Raw genomic sequence first — 23,480 nt, forward strand, 5'->3', positions numbered from 1 at the left:
TTCGGCTTTTGCAACTAATAATTCACTTGCCACAAAAAAAAGATGAACATGTGGCGCAAAATTGGATTCCAATTTAAATCAATTTTGAATCTAATTGGATTTGGACTTTTTGATTCTTACACTTAATAATAGGACTGATATTGGGTTGGGTCAGGTCGAGTTTACTGTGACCCGAAACCCGACCCGATATAAATTGGATTTCTCTGCCTGAAACCCGACCCGACCCGAAAAATCGGGTCTGTAACTGGGTCGGTTTTTCGGGTCTCGGGTCGGGTCTTGGGTTGGATTTTGATTTTTTTTTTTTTTTTTTTTCTGCTGCTTGTTAAATGGGAAGTTTGCCATTGGGTCGGGTCATCTCTAGTTCAGCTTTTAGATACCTTGCCTTAAGTGGGTCGTTTCTTGTTAAATGCATTACTATGTACCATAATGTTGTAGGTAGCAATTAAAAATGAATGTAAAGTCTTTTGAGCAATGCTACCCTCACTGAAAGTTATTATAGAATTCCCATACAGACAGACACACAGGTTAATTACCCCTTAGGCATACATCAATGAAATTTCCATATGAAAAATCTACAACTGTAGAAATTTCTTTAAATCTACCATCAAACTAGATGAAACTTGAGGAAATATAGCATATTTTAACATTAACGCCACTAAATAAAAAAATAGAGTGACGAGACTAACCATCTTCTACCTCATTCACCATATAAAATTCCTATCATCAATCACAGTATGAACTGCCCCTCTAAAGCAGATGATGTCAAAAATAGAAGACAAAGTTCCTTTTTTTTTTTTTTTTATAACCCGACAAAGTTCCTTTTTAGACCATCCAAATTTGTAAATATGGGTAATTGATTTTTCAAGCAAACTATCTATTAGTAAAATGTCGGTGCACAAAATCTTCTAGTTTTTCTCACACATCCAATGCTGCAATTCTATCTTGGTGTCGCTCATTCTTGCTAATCTGCACATTTGCAATATACATTCACATCAAATCCTAATAATAAATGGCCACAGACATCGATATACTCATATCTCATTCAACATAACTAAGATCAAAACAACCAACTAGATCAAGAAAAACAATACTCACTGAGATAATCTTTACATTCCACTACTTCACAGTCTTTGCAAACTCCAAACTGTCATCCTCAAACTGCATAAATAAATAAACCAATAAATAGTAAAGAGATCTATATATTCTCATAAATTTCATCATTTAGAACCAATGGAATAATAAGAAGACTATGAAGCCAGCAGTGATGATTTGCAATGTAGTGTGTCACAGTTGTATGAACTCCATAACTAATGTCATCGGGATCAGGTCCTACATCAGTGCAATTTAGACCAAGCTTTCCTTACATATAATTGCATCTGAATAATAAATAAGGGAACTAAACTAAATGCAAATGGTCCCTCTGAAAAATTTGAGGCAGTTAAAATAACAGGAAAAAGAGAGAGAAGTGGCAGAAGTGGCAGCAAATTCCATAGACAAAAATTAAAATGGATAATGGAGATACAGAGACTATAAGGGTATAAACAAAACCTGCAGAAGTGGCAGCAAATTCCATAGACAGGGTCATAGAGACTGCCTCTTCTAAAAAAACAAAACCCATTTCCCCTAAAATCCAAAACCCCTTTTTTTATAACTCCAAAACCCTTTTTTTTAGATGACTAATTTTTACAAACCCATTACAGAAACTCAAACACCCAAATAGTCAGATCAGACAAAATGTTAAAAACTGTAAAAACAAAATCTAGACTCAATGGATTATTTTAATATTAGAAACCTGACTAGAGAAAAAAAAAGAAAAAAAAAAATACTCACTCTCACTGTACTAACTTTAATCCCTCAAATCAAAATTTTCAACCCAAAAAAAAAAAACAAAAACAAAAAACACATTAACACATAAAAAGCTAGTTTTGTTTTACTGTTCCTTGTTGCTTTTCCCTTTTTTTGGTGTTGTGTTATAGCTCAAATTTTTTGACTCTGCCACAATCTGTGGCCAACTTCAAATCATTGCTGTTCTTCACTTTTGTCTCAAAAAAGCTACTCCCTCTCTTCAATTAGCGTATGCACATTCTTCAATCAAACTCTCTTTTTTTTTGCTATTATGCACCAACCAACAAGCATAATAACTAGAGAAAAGCCTTACTGTTTAAGGCTAAACTAAATGGCTGGATCAATAAAACATTTCCACCAATTACTCCTAATAGTAGAACAGAAAGCAAAGAGAAAAAAAAATTAATAATTAATAAATGAACAAACAAGATAAGTCGTGTAGGGACATGAAGCAATGAATTACCCACAATGAGAAAACCGTGTCTAAGCATACTGTAGGGGACCTAGAATAAAACCAGACAAACACTAACTTCCAAACAGAGAAAACTGAAAATTTTTATAGCAAATATCCAGAAATCCTCTTCCTAAGCACTTACCTATTGCTCTGGGAAAATGGTTAAACATTCTAAAATTTTATGTAACATAGAAAAACCATTATATATATAACTAAGCCTAGCCTTGAAAATAAAACACTTGAAACAATAAAAATATGTTCTGCAGTAGCTTATCATAGAGAATCACCCTTAAATGTTAATTCTTGTGTACTGAAAATATTCTATATCATTTAGGGCTGTATAGGACAAACATTGAGCTACACAATAACATGAGAACAAACGTGAATCATACATATTCCAAAATTACACCAGCTAAAAGTCTTTTCAGAAGCACCCAGGACCAAATGTGAAGCACTTAACAGAGAAAATTCATAACTTTCCTAGTTTAAAAACCCAACTAGAAAAGCCCAAATAAAAACTGATAAAAAAAATCTTATCTTTAGCAAAACCTAGAACACCCATTGGAGTGAAAAGCATAAAGAAAACAAGAACTACACGTACCTGGCACTGTAGAGACAGATCTGGCGGTTTGAAACTACAAAACTCCAACTGGGTTTTTGTTTTTGTTCTTGTTCAAAGAGAGAACAACAAACTACAAGAAAATCCAATACTGTGTATAATGAGTGAAGAGAGAGTAAACCCAGAAAGCAAAAAAAAAAAATTTGAAACTTGAAGGCTTTAGCCACAAACCCAGATAGAATATATGAAAAAAACCCCAGATAGAATCGGGTCCTTCTCTTTTCTCGATGAAGACATTTCCAAAAACACAAACACAACAACACTATCACACACACACAAACATAACAACACTATCCAAAATCTAAAACCAAACACAAAAAGTGAATCATACATATTCCAAAATTACACCAGCTAAAAGTCTTTTCAGAAGCACCCAGGACCAAATGTGAAGCACTTAACAGAGAAAATTCATAACTTTCCTAGTTTAAAAACCCAACTAGAAAAGCCCAAATAAAAACTGATAAAAAAAATCTTATCTTTAGCAAAACCTAGAACACCCATTGGAGTGAAAAGCATAAAGAAAACAAGAACTACACGTACCTGGCACTGTAGAGACAGATCTGGCGGTTTGAAACTACAAAACTCCAACTGGGTTTTTGTTTTTGTTCTTGTTCAAAGAGAGAACAACAAACTACAAGAAAATCCAATACTGTGTATAATGAGTGAAGAGAGAGTAAACCCAGAAAGCAAAAAAAAAAAATTTGAAACTTGAAGGCTTTAGCCACAAACCCAGATAGAATATATGAAAAAAACCCCAGATAGAATCGGGTCCTTCTCTTTTCTCGATGAAGACATTTCCAAAAACACAAACACAACAACACTATCACACACACACAAACATAACAACACTATCCAAAATCTAAAACCAAACACAAAACAAGAACGACTTACACAGAGTCTTTGAGGGAGGCGAAGAGCTGAGGGAGGCGGAGAGAACAACAACGGAGTGTTGGGATTTTTGTTTTTTAAAAAATCGGGTTCAGACTTACTTACTTATATGACCCGACAACCGACCCGATACCGACCCGACCCGTAAATAACCCGAAATTAAGACCCGAAAACCGATCCGAATATTCTCAGACCCGCCCAAACCCTATCGGGTCGGGTCGGATCGGGTCGGGTTTTCGGGGTGAGCCGGGTCCTTGCTCAGTCCTACTTAATAATTCGTTTGCTACAAAAATTAAAAATTAAATAGGACACATGGCTTACAACTAAACTCTAATTGAAATTCAATTGGATTCGGATTTTTCAATTTTTAAACTCAATAATTCTCTTAGTGCAAAAATTAAAAATTAAACAAGATACATGACTCACGATTAAACTGTAATTGAATTTTAATTTAAATTCTAATTTAATTTTCTCTAAACTTTGACTATTAACACATATATAAAAGAGTGGCTAAATAAGTGTGAACAAAAGAGAGAGCAATGAATGGAACATGCTCTATCTACACAACACAATTTGGATACTTAACAGGTAATTTAGTCAAACTATGCGATACCAGAATTAACAGACCTAACAGTGTTTAAAAAGTAAGTTAGATTTAAGGATCAAATTGTTCAATTTCAAAATGCCTTGGACTAAATTAACATCAAGCTAAGTTAATAGTATTTACCGAAAAAAAGAAAAAAAAAAGGTACTTATTCCTAATAAAATATTTATTCCAATCACAAAAGAAATAGTACTTTTATTGGCACAAATTGGATTCTCCCGGTTGTTGCATTCCACCACATGACTAACATTTCCTGGATAAAAAATTAAAAAAGTTAAAATATTTAAAGGAAACGCTACGCTTCCAGAAAGTTACAGGTCAGTCCAGCTTTTTGGCTCCCAGACTACGAAGCTCCCATTTGCTTTAGAGAGAATTATTCGCATTTGATTTTCACTCACTCTCTCTCACACACGGAGCCATAGTCGGAAAAACTACAAAAAGACCAAACAGCCCCCGCCAAATCTCTCTCTCTCTCTCTGTGATCGAATCGAATTCCATATCCGTACCATGCCTTCCCGTAGAAGAACCCTCTTGAAGGTCATCATCCTCGGCGATAGCGGGTCTCTCTCTCTCTCTGATTCTCTCTCTCTCCTTATATGTGTTTGTGTCTCTCTGTTTGTGTGAGCTTTGATTTTGGAATCCTAGGGTTTTAGTTTTTGATAGATTTTGACGGATCTTTGAGATCTTACTGATTTTCACACAGATTCATATCTAACTCTACCAATTTATTGCTTATTGGTTTAGTTTTGATCTGATTAGAGATTTTTTTAGCTACAATTCTTATTCTGTTTCGTTTGATCTAATTGCGTGTGCTTAATCTGTGTGTTTTACAGGGTTGGAAAGACCTCGTTGATGAACCAGTATCCTTGCTTGTGCGCTTGATTATTTTTATTGTTTCCGCTATTGAAAATTTTGTTTCCATTTTCAATTTTTATCTGTTAAAAATGAAGAGCAATATAGTTTTTATGGTTCGCCTTGACAAATTTTCTAATAGATATGTAAATAGGAAGTTTAGCAATCAGTACAAGGCGACAATCGGAGCTGATTTTTTGACAAAGGAAGTGCAGTTTGAAGATAGGCTCTTCACCTTACAGGTTTGACGCTTAACTGATGCTGATTATTTATGTTTCTTAATTGAACAATGCAAGTTTTAATTTTCATATGCAGATGCGTTTGTTTGTTGTTGTCACTTGCACGCATGCGTACATAAGTATTGATTTTGAGTGTGCTTTTTTTTAGCGTGAACGTCTTGATTTTGTGAGGAATTTTGTGATTGTAAGCTGAAGATCTTGCTATGACATCTATTGATTATGTTTGCATTGTCATTCTTTGCTATTTGTACAATTTTTTGGGTTCTTGGGTGCGTGACTAAACTCGGAAAGAAATAGGAGAATTTGTGAATCTAAAGCTTAGAATTGTTGAAGAAAGAATTAGAATTATTGGGTTGTGTCGGGAATTAAATTGCAGTTTGATGAGTTATTTGATTGACTATTTGGTGGAAGAAAGTTTGTCGGACTTTAGGGTTTTGATAGGTAAAAGAAAGCTCTTGATTTAGAGTTGTGTGGGAGAAGGAAAAGAGGAAACTTATGGTGTTCAAGGGTTGTATGAACTGTACCTGTGGACAATACCACAAGAAAGTGAAGAAGAAAAGAGAGAAACGTGAAATGGAGAAAAGAACACACAAAGGCCAACATCCCTCAACGCTCAAAACACTCAATATTTTTATTAATCAAATTCATCTACTCTCTGAGTACATTTGAGCACAAAAATATGGAATGACTCTTTCTTGTATTAGTAGTATTATGACTTCTAGTTTGACTAGTTTTCTAGAACGTAATAAGGTTATATTAAATAATATATAATGACACTTTCTCATTATATTCTATACTAGATAATAAAAAATAAACCTATGTTATCAAAGTCTTGCTGATTGAGAGTGGGAAACATAATTTACTATGAGGAGCATTAAGATCTTGACTGTCTTCAACTTTTCTATTAGAAACAGCTTAACTATGAAGATTGCATAATTCATCACTGAGAATGAAAGATGTTATTTCAATTTTGTCTACAACGTATGCACCATTGTAGATTGTTGTGTAAACATTTTCATGAAGAAATTCTACTCTCACTTTTTAAACATGTTCGTTAAATTAAATTGTAGAGAGTAAAGAACTAGAAATTTCCAATAAATTGAGAATGTGATGGATTGGCTATTAATTCCCAGTCATGACTGTGTAATTTACGATCTTGATGTACTCCTATCCACGTACACACCCGGTGTACCTGGGTCTTTTTGATTAATGATATTTCGTTATTTATCAAAAAAAAAAAAAAATCCAAAAATTCCCAGTCATGACTGTTATGTTTGGGTTCCTCTTTCATTCATTTACAGGACAATTGGTCACTACATAATTCCTGCTCGGATTTTCATTTGATGTAAAAAAAATTCACGTGCTTATCGTGTTCAATAATTATAATTCATATGGAGTGCAAGTTATGTCTGTGCCTTGGTTTCCACTTGTACTGTTAGATATTCTGATGGTAATCTTTTTGTGCCTCTATAATGAAGATTAATTAAGTCTATTCTTTTGTTTTATCAGATCTGGGATACAGCTGGCCAGGAAAGATTCCAAAGCCTTGGTGTTGCCTTCTACCGTGGTGCTGATTGCTGTGTTCTTGTATATGATGTTAATTCAATGAAGTCATTTGACAACCTTAACAACTGGAGAGAAGAATTCCTTATTCAGGTTTGCCATTTGTATTTCTAAACTTTTCAGCAAGTTACTTCATTTACAAATCCTCCTGTGGCTCCTTAAATGAAAGGAAAAAAAATTGCAATTGTGGTGATGATATGAGAAATCTTCTGCAGGCAAGTCCCTCAGATCCAGAAAATTTTCCATTTGTTGTTCTAGGGAACAAGATTGATGTAGATAGTGGAAATAGTAGAGTGGTATGTCTTTCCTTGAAATTATTGCTCTCTCCCCCTCTCTCATGTGACTTATGTGACTTAGATACCATTTGTGATCAAATTCAACATGTAGCTTTCTGTTGGTTTTCCAGGTTTCAGAGAAAAAAGCTCGAGCTTGGTGTGCATCAAAGGGAAATATTCCATACTTTGAGACCTCTGCCAAGGAAGGTATTAATGTGGAAGAAGCCTTTCAGTGCATAGCTAAGAATGCCCTGAAGAGTGGTGAAGAGGAAGAAATGTAAGTTGAAAAAAATGAATTCTCAATTTTTACATGTACATTGCATGCGTATGAGTGCACAGGCATGCAGATGCTCTGCCTTTTGGTCTTCATACTGTTTAGGAATTTACATTTATCATATTGCTGGGCTATTTGTGTTTTTTTAATAAGTAATATAACTTCATTGAATAAAGAAAACAATACAGGAAACCAAAACACAGGCAGTGTACTAAGGAATCAGAAAAAAAACAGCAAAAACTATAAAGCAAAGACTATTTGTTTCTTCTTAGCAGACTGAAATTCTCACAATTAGTTTATAAGATTAGTCTAAACATCTATTAGCTACGTATTTTGTGGGCGTAAGATATTAGCTGCATGTTGATTATGTGGACTGCTGAAAGAATCCCTTTCAATCTTTTATCTGTTTCCATGATATTTACATCATCTTTGTCATGCTTAGTTATTTATGATAGCTGTGGGCATTTGTAGATCCATCCTTCTATTTGTTACTCTAGTTTTAGTATTTTACTCTTAACATAAATTGGTTACAGTGAAAAATTGGTTCTGCATGATGCTCTTATTTTTATTTCAATTACCATATTAATTACTCAGCCATTAGATTTCACTGTCTCATATGATTTCTTTCAGTCAGAACAGAGATCTTTAGCAGACAGTACTTATTCCTAGGATTACGTGATTCCCAAAGTTGAACATGTTAACTGCATTTGTTCCAGGATTATGACAAATTATAATATTTCTCTCCACCAATGATCTCTAACTTAAATGACACCTCTTCGGGTTTAAGGCCTGTAGGATGTGCAAGAAGTATCTTATGTTATGTAACAGTTCAATGCAATACTCTTATCACTTGTCTGTGGAACCGACTCGTGGACTCCATATGCGAATATGATGTTACATATACCTATTACACAAGTTACAAATTTGTATATATGCGACTTATCAAGATACTAATTCTTTTTTTTGTCTTTGCTCTTCTGGTTGGGATTTTATGCATTATGAAGATACTTGCCAGACACCATTGATGTTGCAAGCAGCAGTCAGCAGCGGTCAACTGGTTGTGAGTGCTAAATATAATGCCTGGATTTTTTTTCAGTAAAATAAATTTATCTTTAGAAGTCCTAGAAACAATTTGATCCTGTTAAACCATTTTATTGTTATGCTGCACTGTATATTAGTGTGTGAAACAAATTGGTCCATTTGTTGTGGTTGGATTTGGTGGTTTTTTACCTGTGTAAGTACTGCTTGAGTGATCAAGTTACATTATTTATCAAGGTTATTGTTGACAGTCAAAGTTCTAAAGATGATTCCATGGTGTTGGCTATTCCATTCAACTATTAAAGATATCGAATTCTTGTAACAATATGCTCAAACATTGTAATGTTGTAATGGAGTGTCACCTGAAAATGGAAATTATCAAAATGTCTCTCTCTCTCTCTCTCTCTCTCTCTCAACCATTAAAAAAAACAAAAAAATCTTTGGTTGATTGGTGGAAGGTGCTGAGTTGGTTTACAAGTACAAGTCTAGATCTTCTTTTTGTCTAGAGAGAGAGAGAGAGAGAGAGAGAGAGGCATTAGATCTGTGCTCTTCTTTTTTCCATGGGGCTCAGATGAAAGGATTGTGAAAGATTGTGGATCAGAAATATGGCAGCGGAATTCTACTTTGTGGGAAATTAAGCCCGTTACCATTGAGCATATAAATGAAGGTTCCTATTGTTGCCTGACCAGATATCTCTGTGAGATCGTCAGGGCACCCAGCTACGTTTCCACAACTTAATATTGTAAATCTGTAATCCTTCCCTGTGGATACTTTCCAGTGGAATGATGACTTAGATCGAGTGCTGATGCGTCTACGTGGTGTTGTATTTCTAGTTCCACTGGCGTGGTAGGCTCGTTCCACGTATTAATAATCGGAAAGCGAGCTCCTTGTGTATCAGACTACCAGCTAGGTGGCCAGTGTTCAGCGATATGATCATGCCAAAGCCTCAAATTTGGGCGACGTAGTTACACGAATTTTTACAATGCTAGTTTCTAATTTTATGAAAAAGTTTTCTTAACAATAACTGGTATGAAATTCAGGCTGATATGAAATTCTGGCTGGTTTGCTCATTTAACAGTTGATATTGCAAATTCATTTAACAGTTGATATTGCAAATTTTATTTCACCGTTTGGACCAAAGCTTTTTCATATTAAAAAAAATGCAAAAGCTAATCTCATAAATTTAGGGATGACACTACCAATTAGGTGCAATTCTGATCGATATTCAGGTCAGCAATGATACCAAATTGAGCGAAGAAAAAATACACAGCAGGAAATTGAACTTTCTTCAAACAGGATTAACATCAGTATATATAAATTAAAAAAGTATGAGTAATCTATTTGGCACGGAACAATCATTTACCTATACAAGTTGAATTTCTTAAATACTACTGAAAAAGACCTAGCCTTACGAATAAAGAACATCAGCCAAAATTCCAAAATCCTAGCTGTTAGTTACTTAAGTTTTAACCTTCTGAAAAAAATGTTTGCTTAAAAAACAAGATAAGCTGGAATATGGCTTAGCAAAGGAAGATGCTAAATTGCTAATGGACAAATCTTCCCCACTGTTGTAAAGGACAAGGCATCTGATGATTTTGCAAGACAAATTGATGCTCGTCAAACAAGCAGGTGTATCAATCATATTGTTGGAGTTAATGCTAATCCGTAAAACCTTGGGTACACCTACAACAAAGCATGGTAGCATTCATACTTTCAGTTTCAGAATCAAACTTTCTATAATACTAGCAACTTAATATTACAAAACACAAAGAGATGGGAAATCAGTAAACTATTGCCAACTGGCAACAAAAATGACTGGCTTAGACGTAAGTGTATTATACCATATATTAGCCAGAACCTTTTTTTATAAATGAATAAATCAGTAATTAGATAAATATGTACACAAGTGCACATGATGACAAAAGCAATGGAATGAATACCAAAAATCTTCTTTCAAAAATAAAAATAAAAATAAAAACCAAAAATCTTCACAATATTTGTTGACATGTTTAGTTTTGAAATAGAAACTACCATCTTAACTTGCTCTCTATCAATCTAAATATAGCATTTGAAAATTTTTTCTAGACACCATAGACTAATGACTATGCACAAATCCATATGATGTTACTTTAAAAAAATTTAATAAAATGATATTAGCTTCAATGAAATAAGTAAAAATTATAATAAGATGCACTTTGCTATCAAAGGAACTAAAATAGACCCAAATCAAACTCTGCATACTCTGTTCATCCAATCCCGCCATTACCTTCAAAGTATCTTATCAACTGCATGGACAGGTGAAAATATGATATTAATTGGATATTCAACATTAGTTCTAATTAAACTTTTTGAAATTTGCATGGTGCTCATGCTAGAGGTCTAGAAACTAGCATCTACGGGGCTCCAGTTGCTGAAAAATCAGCTCCAAGGTCAAAGGCAATTAGAAGGACATGATCTTAAATTGAATTGTTCATTGAGGTCAGGTCATATCCTGAGTTACTATGTTTGCACCTCGAATTTTCCCAGTGGGTATGGCCTTCTCTCTCTCTCTCTCTCTCTCTCTCTCTCTCTCTCTCTCTCTATAAATATATATATATATATATCATCAACAGAGAAAATCGAGCCTTCTCTCTCTCTCTCTCTCTCTCTCTCTCTCTCTCTCTCTCTCTATAAATATATATATATATATATCATCAACAGAGAAAATCGGCTTGTTGATCTCTCAGAATCCAAGTTCTCAACTCTTGCAAACCAATTACCGTTTGCAAGTTGGATTTAAGTTGTATTTAGCTGACCACATTTAACAATAATTAAAAAATAATAATAATAACAATAAAAATGGCTACTCACTTGTCAAACTTGTAGTAGTTTATCAGGGATCAAGAATGGATGAAACACTATCACATGCATTTTACTTTGTCCCAACTGAAGAAAGCTTATCCTAGCTGGATGGCCGTATTGAACTTCCAGCCATTGAATTGGATGTAAATGGATTTGGAGGGGTAGGAGCCACTGTCCCCATGGGTCTTGACATTGGCGGCCTTTGGGCAGTCATGCTCATTGGGGGCCTTGCAACTGCATTTGCAAAGTTTGTAGCAATTCTATTGGTAGGTAATGATGGTGGCATTGCACCTCTAGATGAGGATGCTGGTAAACCAAGTCGGGCTGCAATTATCTGTGCCCGCTCATGGTAAAGCCTCTGCCTTGACCTGTCCAATTGCTCCTTTACCCTCAGTACCACATTTTCCATCTCATTAAAGAAACCTAACTTGGTTTCCAATTTATGCAACTGCAACAAATGGAAACACCATACATAAAGTCAAACTCCTAAAATCCACAATTAACAGCAAAAGGAGAGCTTGTTTTGTTATAAGATTTACCTGCTTTTCTATCAAAAATGCAGCAAGTTGTCGGATTTGGTCTTCTTCCTGGTTTGCCAGAAGTTTTGCCTTTACTGCTGCTGCAGAGATTGCTGTAACTGCAGCACGCTTTACTCTATCAAATTTGCTATCGTCTTTTTTTGTCTCTGTAGTCTCGAGTTGGACTTTTTTACCATCTTCACTTTGCTCCTCACCTGTAAATAGATAACAAATTAGGAAATATAATCACAAATACAATACAAACTGCCAAGGATACTTGTTCATAAGCTTGCATACATATTCTTGACAGGCTTCAAGAATCATGATATGCCCATTACCATTGTGTTGCATACATATTCTACCCTACCTTTTCATTCTACTTCAAATTAGTGAGTGTTCTTTTTCTAATCCATATTGTCAAGATCTCTTAACTAATATTGCCAATAAGTCTACCCTTTTATCTATGCTATAACACAGAAATTTACTTGCTTCATTGTCAACCACTGGATTTGATGTTACTGGTAGTGAAGGTTCATTCTTTTCTGAGGGCAAAGAATCAGACGCCATAACTACATCATTTGGTGCCTCTTTAGGTTGAGAGGGCTCTTCAACTGAATTTGTTGCAACTGTTTGCTGAGGCTCATCCTTTTCAGAGACCAGGGAATCAGATGCCATGTCTACATCTTTTGAAGCCTCAGTAGGTTGGGGAGGCTTTTCGACTGAATTGGTTCCACCTGGTTGCTCGGGCTTGTGCTTTTCTGAGGGCAGAGAATCAGACATATCTACATCCTTTGGTGCCTCCGTAGGTTGTGGTGCCTCTCTCACTGAATCTGATGAAACTGATTGCTGAAGTTCTTTCTTTTCTGCTGGCTGAGAATCAGTAATCGAATGTACATCTTTTGCAGACTCTGCAGGTTGAGGATTCTCTTCCACTGTCACTTCTGATTCCTTCACAGAACTCGGTGGAAGATCCACCTTGGATGTTAAATCACCTGAATCTTTCATAGTACTTTGTTGGTGGTCCTTTTGCACCTCTGAATTGCTTGTTTCATCCAATCTATGTTGTCCAGCATCCTCACAAGAAGCTATAGTATCTTGTTTCTTTGCAGCAACGTCTTTTCCCGTGGATTCACTATTCAGAGTTTCATCTGGTACAGAATCTTCAATTTTCTTCTCATTTTGGTTATTAGATAAAACGCTATCATCCAACACTGAGGAAGACTTATCCTCTTTCTCATTTCTGCCTTCCAGGTTTCCATCTTCCTGAGAATCCCTGTCAACAATTTCAGCACAATAGCAAAAATCTCAATGACATCAAAAGTTACTCAGAAACTTCCAAAGGAAATAAGCTCCAGATAAAGTAACACACCTCCCAGAACCAACTGGTTCTTTCTTGTCGTCCGGTGGATCTTCCAAAAGAAAACAGTGCCTAGCAGCCAGCTGAATGCCAGGAGAACTTCCAGATATGGATTTCAATGAACTGTGGGCTGAAGCAATCGCAACATCAGGTCCTACAAGCCGTGACAGGAACACTGCCTGTAAAAGATTGCAACCTCTAAGAAGTGTACTACAACAAGAGTATTGAAGGCAAAATTGTGACTGGTATGTTTTACATCTTACAATGTGATTCACAAAGCAAGGTATTGAGGATATACAAAATCACATATCTAATCCATACATATGTATTTATGTATAGTTTTGGACATCATATTCAAATTAATTCATTTATCTAAAACGCACTTGAAGTGTTAATATTGAAATATTTGTAGTACAATGAGGCATTATACATGGGTTGTGGACCAGAAAGATTACTAGTATATCACTGAAATTCCCTCCAAAGGCACCCTAAGAGATGGCCTTAATTTTCTGCAGATATGATAACCATTCAACTTACCAATGCCATGGCAGGATTTCCCACTTCAGCAAACGAAAGTGGGTTATCAGGTGTTTGCGGATAACCAACAGCTTCAAATGCTTCCTTAAGAGCCTTCAGTGCCCACTTTTCACCATCATCCTGATCAACTTTCACATCACTGGCATCTTCTGGTTTTAAAGTTTCCTGACCAACTTTTACTTCACTTGCATCTTCTGGTCTTGAAGTTTCCTCCCCAACCTTCACTTCACTTGTATCTTCTGTATTTGAAGTTTCCATTGGGGAAGTTAGGGCCTGACCCTCACTAGCACCAGTCTTACTTTCCTTTGTTTCAGGGGCATCTTTAGAGACAGATGAATCATTATTGGTGGAAGCTGGGTCTGCGTTTTCTTTGGAACTGGCATCAATATCATCATCACAATCAAGAAATGTATCCTCGATTGGCATTTGAAGAAAATGCAATATACATTGAGCTTTTGTCTTTGTGGCAACATGCTCTGCAATCTCGTTCCAGTTCTCTTTATAAAGTTCTAGTGCTTCAAGGAGAAGGAGGGTTTCTTGATCAGTCCATTTCCCACCACTTATCCCTGGGACTTCAGCAGGCTCCATGAGAATAAAATCCGATGAGGACATGCCAGTACCAAATTTTCTATTATTAAAGCAATCAGTACATAGATCAAAATCTGCCTGTCAAAGATGAATGCGATCAGTAAAAATAGCACACATTATAGGGAAACTAATATTTAGCAAAATTAAATAAGTATGATAAATCAACATCAAATCTCTCATTATCAAACAGATATGACTAATTTGTTACCATTCTATGAAAATCATCCTAAAAGAAATTTACATCATCAACTGCTTTGGGGGTTTACGCATTGTCATTCTTTGTTTGACTTTCTTAATTATGTTAGTCTTTCTTTTTGATTGGTTTGTATTATTTTCAGTGCAGTGAGTTTACTATCGTAAATTCATTGTGCTTTTTTATCAATAAAGCTGTTATTACCTATCAAAAAAAAATCATCAACTGCTTTGTTACTATTATGCAGCAGAAGATTCAAGGCATTGCATCATGTTCAAAAATCACAATTGGTACACAACCTTCTTCTCCAGTTCTTTTTTTTTTTTTTTAAACAATAATAATAATAATAACTTCTACCAAAAAAGAAGGAATTACAATGAGTAAAGAGTTTACACTTGAAAAGAAACTATTTGGAATCTACAGTCAAATGCATATTGCTACATCCAAGAGTGTGATACCACTAATACAAAGATCTCCAAAATGACAATTTAAAGTTAGCTCAATAATTGAAGATTCCAAGCCATTAAAATTGTTGTTATTAAGTTCTTCTCCTGCTCTTATTTACCCAAGGCTTGTGATTTTTGTCTCCTGAACGTTGGGCTGTAGTCAAATTTGTTGGGATCTCTTGGATTTACAAGAAAGACTAGAATAAATGATTGATTTTGGTTTATGCTTTGAGTCTTTGACTACTTAGGAGATAGAATGAGGTTTTAGAAACTTGTGAAGTATGGGACCAAACTCTAATTTAAAGTTCCAAGGGGGAAAAAGTGCAAAAGTTAACCATGTAAATAAATAAATAAAAAATTAAAGAAAATTTTCAAAATGACGTTTGTGACTTTTTAATGCTAAATCATGAGGGGGTGTTGCTATGATACATTCAAAATGTCAATCAACTCAAGCAAGACTCAAAGATCATGAACGCAAAAAATTCAGATGAAATTTTGGAACAAAAACTCTCTGAATGGTTGTTAAGGTGAATAAAGGGTTATAGTTAATATGTAGGCTTCTTCATAGTGGGTTTTGAAGAGCAACCTTGGCATTGTTTGAGACTGATGAAAATTTTAAAAATCCCAAGCTGAGAAAGGCATGAGAGGAGTGGCTACTGGGTAACACATGTACAAAAGGAATGAGGGAATTGAGGAATCTGAACTCATGCATCAATTATAATGCTTGAAGGCCTGATAGTAGCCGAAGGGGAAAAGTAATACAGGGTTGGGGGCTGGTAACTTACCTTGACTTCCTCCCATTTGCCAGTTTCACTAATATTTTTTTTTTTTTTTTTTTGATAAGTAATAAAGATGTATATTCAAAAAACTACCTCATGCAAAACGGCATAAGGCATAGCAAAGATTACAGAAAGAGAGAAAAAACAAAGAGAAAACTAATTACAAAAGAGAGAACTAAGAAACATGGGGAGAGAATCACTAGAGGTGAGTTCCCAAGCCCTAGACCAGTAAAAAATGGAACCACTGAAAGAAGCAAGCAGCTGGTGTGAAGAATTGGAGGTGTGATGTAGCGTCTTTGCTGGAAACTAAAATAGATGAGACTAATGGGAGTAATGTAAGAAGTATTTGGGCAAGCCCTTTGGTTAATTGGTAGCTTTAGAGTTTAGATGTTGTTAATACAGAAGGAGGGATTCTTATTTTTTGGGATAAAATGGTGATGAAAAAGGTTAAAGTTTTTTCAAGGAAGTTCATGGAGTCCAATCAATGGTGTAACATAGTAGATGGTTTTAAGTGGGCGTTTGGTGGGGTTTATGGTCCTAATGGTGAAAGGCTGAGAAGAATTTTGAGGTAAGAGCTAGGCAGCTAACGGGAAACTTTACTATCAACCCCCTTTGAAGACATGTAAGAGGAGAGCTAGGGAACTAATGGAGATCTATGTTAATGTTTATTTGCTGCTAGATCAGTTTTACTTAAATTTTACTAGAATGTGGGTAATCTGGTAACTTCCACCTTTTTTCTGGAATGGGTTACAATCTGCTGTATTAAAAGCCAATGAGTCTTATTTTGTATTCTAACTTCTACGCCTTTTCTCTATATGGTTTAGAAGTTCTTAAGTACTTTTTTCTTTGTGATTAGTAGTTGTAATTGTTCTAGGAATAGGATATTTAGTAATCCTAAACTTTCTAGAAATTGGTTATTAGGAGTCCCTTGTAGGAAAGGATTTAGTAATTGACTTTATAAATTCTTAATTGCAGCCAATAACATTCATAGAGAGATTGAATTTATTAAAATTTCAATAGTTTATTTTAAGCTTTGAAGGTGTGATTGTCGAAAAATAAAAAAGGCTCTGAAGGTGTGATTGCCTTCTCCTTCCTAAGTGTAATTTCCTAGGAATCCTGTCTTTCTTTGTTTTTACTTTCATTCACTGTTTAAACACAATTAGCTATCACACTATTCAAGATCCAATCTTACTATTACTTAAAATATCAAAACCCTTAAACATCAATCCCTATTAAAAAAAATCCTTAAAAATCTCATTAAAACCCCCAATTTAGTATTGAATTCTTAAAGATCCTACATCAAAATTGATATCAAAGCCCATCAAAACTTCTGTTCTTCAGTTTTTCTTGGTAATGTACACACACACCCAATGGGTCTTGAACCCATGACCTCAACCTTTACCTTTTTTAAGATATATTTTATTACAGAATGAAAATGGAATTAGTGAAACTGTGAAACCCATGCTTGAGACCAATCAAATAAAGAACCAATAAGCATAGTAACAAAGCACATCCTCAAATGCATGGTGATTTCACACCTGCCAAATTTTCCACATCAAACATAATAGAACTGATTTCCAAGCGTCTGACAAATGCTTACCAACCAATTTCTCCAACTAAACAACAGGTCAGTGACTTGCTTTTGTAACACCCACTGAATCCCAAAAGATCTGAAGGGAGAACTCCACAAATCAAATGAAATAGGGCAGTGTAATAACAAATGATCCACCATCTCCACTACACCACCCTACTAACATATTACCATGTTTAATGATATTATCACAAGTGAGAATCTTACCCCAGGCCTCAGTCAGACAAAGAAAGAGACCCGTTGTGGGGCCTTAACACTCCAAATACTCTTCCAAGGGAATGCCAATGCACACGGCCCCTTAATGCATTATAGAATGAATTAACGGCAAATTCTCCACTCCTTTTCAATCGCCAACACATTTTGTCACACCCTTCCCTAAGTGGGATATTGGATTCAAGAAGGTTAAGAAAGGAAGCTACCAAATGTAACTCCCAGTCATTAAAATCTCAAAAAAAATCTCAGATCTAAACTCCTCCTTTCCCCCACATTTTGCCTTACCAACATGGATCCCACCAACTCTTCTTTAGTAAAAGAGCAGTAATAAAAGATTGGATAAACCAAACTCAAAGGCTGATTGCCACACCAACTGGCATGCCAAAACCGAATGCGACTACCATCACTGACATTGAATTGAGTCTACTGTAAGAACCTATCCTACCCCATCCTAATGTTCTTCCATAAAGTACAACCCTGAATTCCACGAAAAGATTTCGTACTCCATCCACCCCAATCCTCACCGTACTTCAAACTACTGCACGCCTCCAAAAGCACATCTCCTCCATCCCAAAACACCATAGCCATCTTCCCAAAATAGCTTGGCTACAATAGGAGTGCAAACTGTATCCAGCCCACCAAATGATGCTTAAATTCTTCTGCCCCAACTGGGACCATCTCAATCCTGCTCAGATTTACCTTTAGACCCATCACTGCTTCAAAGCAAGTCAGCACCATTTTCACAAAAAGAATTTTTTCAATGTTGGCACTTGGCATCACAAAACAAAATTGTGTCATCAACAAATAAGAGATGAGAGACACACACCCTTATGGTGTGGTAGTACCTATTCTAAAGACCTTAATGAAGCCTCCTACTTAGAAAATCCATTGCCAAAATGAATTGTAAAGGGGGATCTCGCCCTTTACCTAGAACTTATAAGAGGTGCCGATGAGCTAGACCTCATTGGCAAGATTTCTGTTCTACATGAATGAGTTTAAACTTCATCTAGTGGATTGGATTATTAATAGAAAATGGGGGATTGCGGGTGAAGAAATCAAATCACTTTCAACCAAGCCCTTTTGGATACATGGACATAGCATTTAGGGAGGAACAAACTCATCAGTGGAGACAGGTTATTGCTCTAAAGTATGGGAAGGATTGGCATCAATGTCGTCAATCGACAAAGGCACCCATGGTTGTAGCTTATAGATGAGTATACAGATGGGTTGGGACAGGTTTTTGGATAATGTGCAGTTTGAGGTAGGGGGTGGGAACCATGAAAGGCTCCTGGAGACTTAAATTATAGGGAATTGGGATCAGTACTCTTTGTTTGATATTTTGGTGTTCTAAGGCTCCAAAACGGGTTGCCATTTTTGTGTGGACAACTTAGTGGAAAATTATGACATGTGAGTATGTGACAATATTAAGAAGTGAGAAATTGCCCTAGTTGACTGGTGTTGCATGTGTATGTGCAGTAGCAAGACAGTGATCATTTGCGCTGTTGCATTGTGATATTGCATATGCATTGAGGTCCTTTGTCTTCTATATGCTTGGGGTTCAATGGGAATTGCCGAGGAATGTTGTTGACCTTTTGGCTGGTTGGAGATATTGGTTTTGTAAAAAAATATCCTCTTTTGTTTGGAATTTAACCTAATTATGTCTGTTGTGGACATTGTAGAGAGAGAAGAGAAATCATCGCACAGTTTAAGGCTGGAAGCCTTGGCGGTGGATTTGGAGAAGTTTTTCACTGGTTAACAAAGGCTCTAGTGACACTCAATTCTTTTTTTCTTTTCTTTTTTGGCAATAAATCCATTGAAAAAAGAAGAGAAAATACAGAGGGGAAAAAACACAAGCTGTGTGCTAGAAGCATCAGAGGGGAAAAACGAAGTAACAATAAAAGTACAAAAATCAAGCATGTTAGGTAAAGAAATAAAAGTAAAAACACCTGTAGCATCTGCCCAATCAAACAAAGTCTGAAAAAAGAGAAGCTTCAACTCATGAATCGATCTTTCATTCCCGTCAAAGGTATGTGTATTCCTTTCCCTCCAAATGACCCACATAAGACAATGAGGGATCATTCTCCAAAGCACCTTAGATTTGAGTCTGTTGAACTTGTTTGACCAACTTGCCAAAAGGTCCACGACACAACGCGCCATTACCCAATGAACCCCAAATAGTGAACAAACCGTATTCCACAACTCTTGAGATACTGGACAATGTAGGAGTAAGTGGTCAGTGATCACCCCATTCCTCTTGCACATACAACACCAATCCACCACCACCACCACTTTTTGACTCCTTAAATTATCAATGGTTAAAATTTTTCCAAAAGCCGCTGCCCAAATAAGAAACCAACCTTTGGAGGCACTTTTGGTTTCCACAATGGTTTCCATGGAAAAGAATCTAGATTTGGGGGTTGTAAGGCCCTATTATAAGAAAGAACATCAAAAACACCCCTAGTAGAGAGTGTCCAACAAATTTTATCCACCCCGTTCCTTCTCCAAGATCCAGAATAAATACAGTCCATAAATGATGCAACCAACTCCAGCTCCCAATCTTGAACCGGTCGAGTAAATCTGATACTCCAATGGTAGTTTGCCTCTGGGAACAACAACAACTCAGCCACTGAAGCATCCTTGTTACTAGCAATATTGTAAAGTTCTAGGAAGATATTTTTCAAAGGAAGCCCCTCACACCATGGATCACGCCAAAATTTAATACAAGAACCATCCCCCACCTTAAAGATTATAAAAGGTTAAAAGTCATCCCACCCCTTTTCTGATATAATTCCATAAACCAACCCCGTAAGGCCCCTGCACTCATTCTGTTGTAGATTTTATTAATTCTCTCTCGGTTAAACAGTTTTTCTTGTAATTCTTTAGACTACCTCATGTACAATCTTGTGTACATAAGCGCTTTTTTTTTCATCAACAAAACTTTATTACTTATGGAAAACAAGATTCTAGTTTAGCTTACCCTATGGATACCACCAACTCAACAATAAATATATAAAGAGGTTCTATTTATCAAAAATAAATAAATAAATATATAAAAAGGTTCTGAAATTGAAAAAAATGCATCTTCAACACAATTAGATAGCAAGTTATGGCAGCATCACACAGAATTGAAACACAAACACAAATGAATGAGGATCTAGTTCAGCAATTTGTTTTCTCTGTAACCAGCATACACTTTTTTTTTTCATCAACAAAACTTTATTACTTATGGAAAACAAGATTCTAGTTTAGTTTACCCTATTAATACCACCAACACAACAATAAATATATAAAGAGGTTCTGAAATTGAAAAAAAATGCATCTTCAATCCAACTAGATAGCAAGTTATGGCAGCATCACACAGAATTGAAACTCAAAAACAAATGAGGACCTAGTTCAGCAAATTTTTTTCTTTGTAACTAGCATACCATATAATTCAATATGCAAACACCAAACTGTTGTGGAAGTACAAACCTGCTTCTGGCAATGGTAGCGCTTGCGAGAGCAATCAGCAGAACAAGAGTTGCAATGGTACTCAACTGCTGGCCCCTCAGCCCTTGCCAACTCTTCTGCAATTGCAGACTCTGGAAAAAACCCAGAAGGCATGGCTGGAGTTGTTAGATTGGTCTTCGGAACAACACTCACACATGATTCCAGTGTTCCAAAGCGATACAATTTTTCAACCAAGGAATCCTTGTTTTTAGCTGATCCATCATCTTCAGCAGTGGGCACAACAGAATCTATCGGGAGAAAAGGTTGGAAATTAATCAAACCCCAGTAGTCCAAAAACTCCATCACCTCTTGCCTTGCATCCGAGTCTCCAACTTCAAGCTCTGATAAGTCCTTCAATTCAATTTGTGTGCTCAAATTTGAACGGAATTTCTTCAAAATCCAATTACGTATCTCCAAATACATATCAGGAGTTCGAGTCTCAGACTTTTCATTAAAGAAAGAAGGCATCATGCGCTCCTCGATAGGGTGAACTTTTGTCCACGAAAACCAACCTGAAAGCCAAAAGGAGGAAGTTCACTAATTAACAACAGAATTGATTCTCCCTCTCATTACCAAACTTGAACCTGCTTTAAATCACACAATCTCAACATATTTCTATCTATACCTCTTATTCAGATCCCGAAATCAAAATAAATAAATAAATAATTGACTATACACACGTGAGAAAGGAATTCATTATAATTTCTTGTTCCAAATATCCCAGAATTATAACTTTCAAAGCCCAAAAGACAAATTTGAACTTATAAATTGGCCAAATGCAGTCTCACTGAGACAAAATCATGATATTCTAAACCTCATTTTCTTTTCCTTCCCTGACATTTCTAGGCAACCAATCAGTGTACAAGCAACTCTTTTATAGAAACTACTTAATTAGGGCCTAGCGTTAGCATTTCAATAACAAATTTAAACAAATTTTCCGAGAAATTGAAACAGTTGCATACCCAAGGTGCGTTTCTTCACTTTATCACAATTCAAAATATACACACAATTTAAAATGTACATTTTCCTCTATATTCATCTATTTTCTCAGCGGCCAAACAGCCAAACAATAAACTTTTCACGAAAACGTAAACAAATTAGGGTTTGGAACTGAAACTCACCGCAATGACTGGGAACCACATGAGCATTTGTACCACGAGATCTGATAGCTTCGAAATCAGCTTCCATCGATGCCTCCAAAGCTTCCAACTCACTCTCTTTACGCCGCAACATCGCTTCAGCCTGAGCCGCCAACGCCAGCTCCTTCGTCTTCTCGGCAACACCTCTCCCCACCGCCGCCCCGGCCGACGAAGCCGCTGAGGCGGAACCGAGGTTGCTAGGGCCCTGGCGCGCGGCCCTAGTCAACGGGCCATTGTGGATCGGAGAGTGGTGGTGGTGAGAATGAGAGAGCAACGCCTTCTCGCGAGTCACGCGCTTCGACGGCGTCGACGAAGAGGGAGAGTTGGACGCGCCGCTGCCACTGAGGTTGCTAGCTTTTCGTTTCTGTGCTCCGGCTCGCCGCCGCGACGAGGAGGTCGGCTCAGCTGGAGCCGGCGAATCGGCTGCCCCGGCCGCCGGTTGCGTACCGGCTTCGCGGCGTTTCTCTTCCATTGAGGGATTTTGTTTTTTTTTTTTTGGAGTTTTGGATTTGGAAGAATAGTGATTCAGTGAGTAACTGTGTGTGTGTGTCTATTTTGTATTACACCATTTCTGTAAAATTGTTACTTCCAGGGACTATTTTATTGTTTCCAAGGAAGATTGGAAGAGTTTTATTGGGTTATCCGCGGAGTGATTGGTGTGGAGATTGGAGAAATTTGATTGGTTTGTAGCAATAATATTTTTGTGCTTGTGTGCGATGCAGGATAGTTTAGTTGCAACCTCCTGTATTATTTTACTCACTTAGAATGTTAGCTAAATTTATGCTTATTTTAGCATAAAATTTTACTTCTGCTGTATCATTTTTGAAAAATACTTAGGTCAGATTATTTATTCTAAACTTTATTTCATTAAAATAGTAATTTTTTGATTTTTTTTTAAAGTTTTTTTTTTCTTCATACACAACAATCACAATTCAGTCTCTTCTTTTATCCTTGAGATAGGTAAAAAAATAATAAAAAATTAAATGTAAAATAAATAATACCGATGTAAATCTACACCGTTATTATAGCAATTTTACAAATTTATACATCTCTAACTTAACTAATATGGGTGATTTTGGAACTCAGATGGATAAAATTGAGCAATTTTTCTATTTTGCATTGTCTAATACAAATACTC

At 36.1% G+C, this 23,480-nt stretch overlaps 2 protein-coding genes and 1 long non-coding RNA gene across 5 annotated transcripts; 1 reads left to right on the plus strand and 2 right to left on the minus strand.

The window, feature by feature from the left end:
• Nucleotides 1-462: 462 nt before the first annotated feature.
• On the minus strand, nucleotides 463-3,206 carry LOC112007552 (uncharacterized). Its single transcript, XR_010626218.1, has 4 exons — nucleotides 3,090-3,206; nucleotides 2,901-2,991; nucleotides 1,096-1,158; nucleotides 463-966 (listed from the first exon to the last, which is right to left on the minus strand). It is a non-coding gene; the product is annotated as an uncharacterized LOC112007552 (long non-coding RNA).
• Nucleotides 3,207-4,663: 1,457 nt separating this feature from the next.
• Nucleotides 4,664-8,920, plus strand: LOC112035050 (ras-related protein RABG3f). Of its 2 annotated transcripts, XM_024067887.2 has the most exons (7): nucleotides 4,668-4,970; nucleotides 5,244-5,270; nucleotides 5,405-5,504; nucleotides 7,011-7,157; nucleotides 7,280-7,360; nucleotides 7,471-7,616; nucleotides 8,618-8,920. In XM_024067887.2, exons 1-7 carry the CDS (start codon nucleotides 4,918-4,920, stop codon nucleotides 8,682-8,684), a joined length of 621 nt encoding a protein of 206 aa, XP_023923655.1. In that variant the 5' UTR covers nucleotides 4,668-4,917; the 3' UTR covers nucleotides 8,685-8,920. The 2 variants fall into 2 exon arrangements, with proteins under 2 accessions (XP_065622592.1, XP_023923655.1); XM_065766520.1 differs by lacking the exon at nucleotides 7,280-7,360 and having other exon boundaries at nucleotides 4,664-4,970.
• Nucleotides 8,921-9,934: 1,014 nt separating this feature from the next.
• LOC112035049 (SWI/SNF complex subunit SWI3D) lies at nucleotides 9,935-23,082 on the minus strand. Of its 2 annotated transcripts, XM_065766522.1 has the most exons (9): nucleotides 22,325-23,082; nucleotides 21,186-21,715; nucleotides 13,905-14,570; nucleotides 13,380-13,546; nucleotides 12,496-13,283; nucleotides 12,032-12,225; nucleotides 11,502-11,940; nucleotides 10,918-10,936; nucleotides 9,935-10,334 (listed from the first exon to the last, which is right to left on the minus strand). In XM_065766522.1, exons 1-7 carry the CDS (start codon nucleotides 22,812-22,814, stop codon nucleotides 11,593-11,595), a joined length of 3,183 nt encoding a protein of 1,060 aa, XP_065622594.1. In that variant the 5' UTR covers nucleotides 22,815-23,082; the 3' UTR covers nucleotides 9,935-10,334; nucleotides 10,918-10,936; nucleotides 11,502-11,592. The 2 variants fall into 2 exon arrangements, with proteins under 2 accessions (XP_065622594.1, XP_023923654.2); XM_024067886.2 differs by lacking the exon at nucleotides 10,918-10,936.
• Between the last annotated feature and the right edge of the window lie 398 nt (nucleotides 23,083-23,480).

This window comes from Quercus suber, unplaced genomic scaffold (genome assembly GCF_002906115.3).
Source record: "Quercus suber isolate HL8 unplaced genomic scaffold, Cork oak 2.0 scaffold_713, whole genome shotgun sequence".
In the NCBI taxonomy this organism is placed as follows: Eukaryota; Viridiplantae; Streptophyta; class Magnoliopsida; order Fagales; family Fagaceae; genus Quercus; species Quercus suber.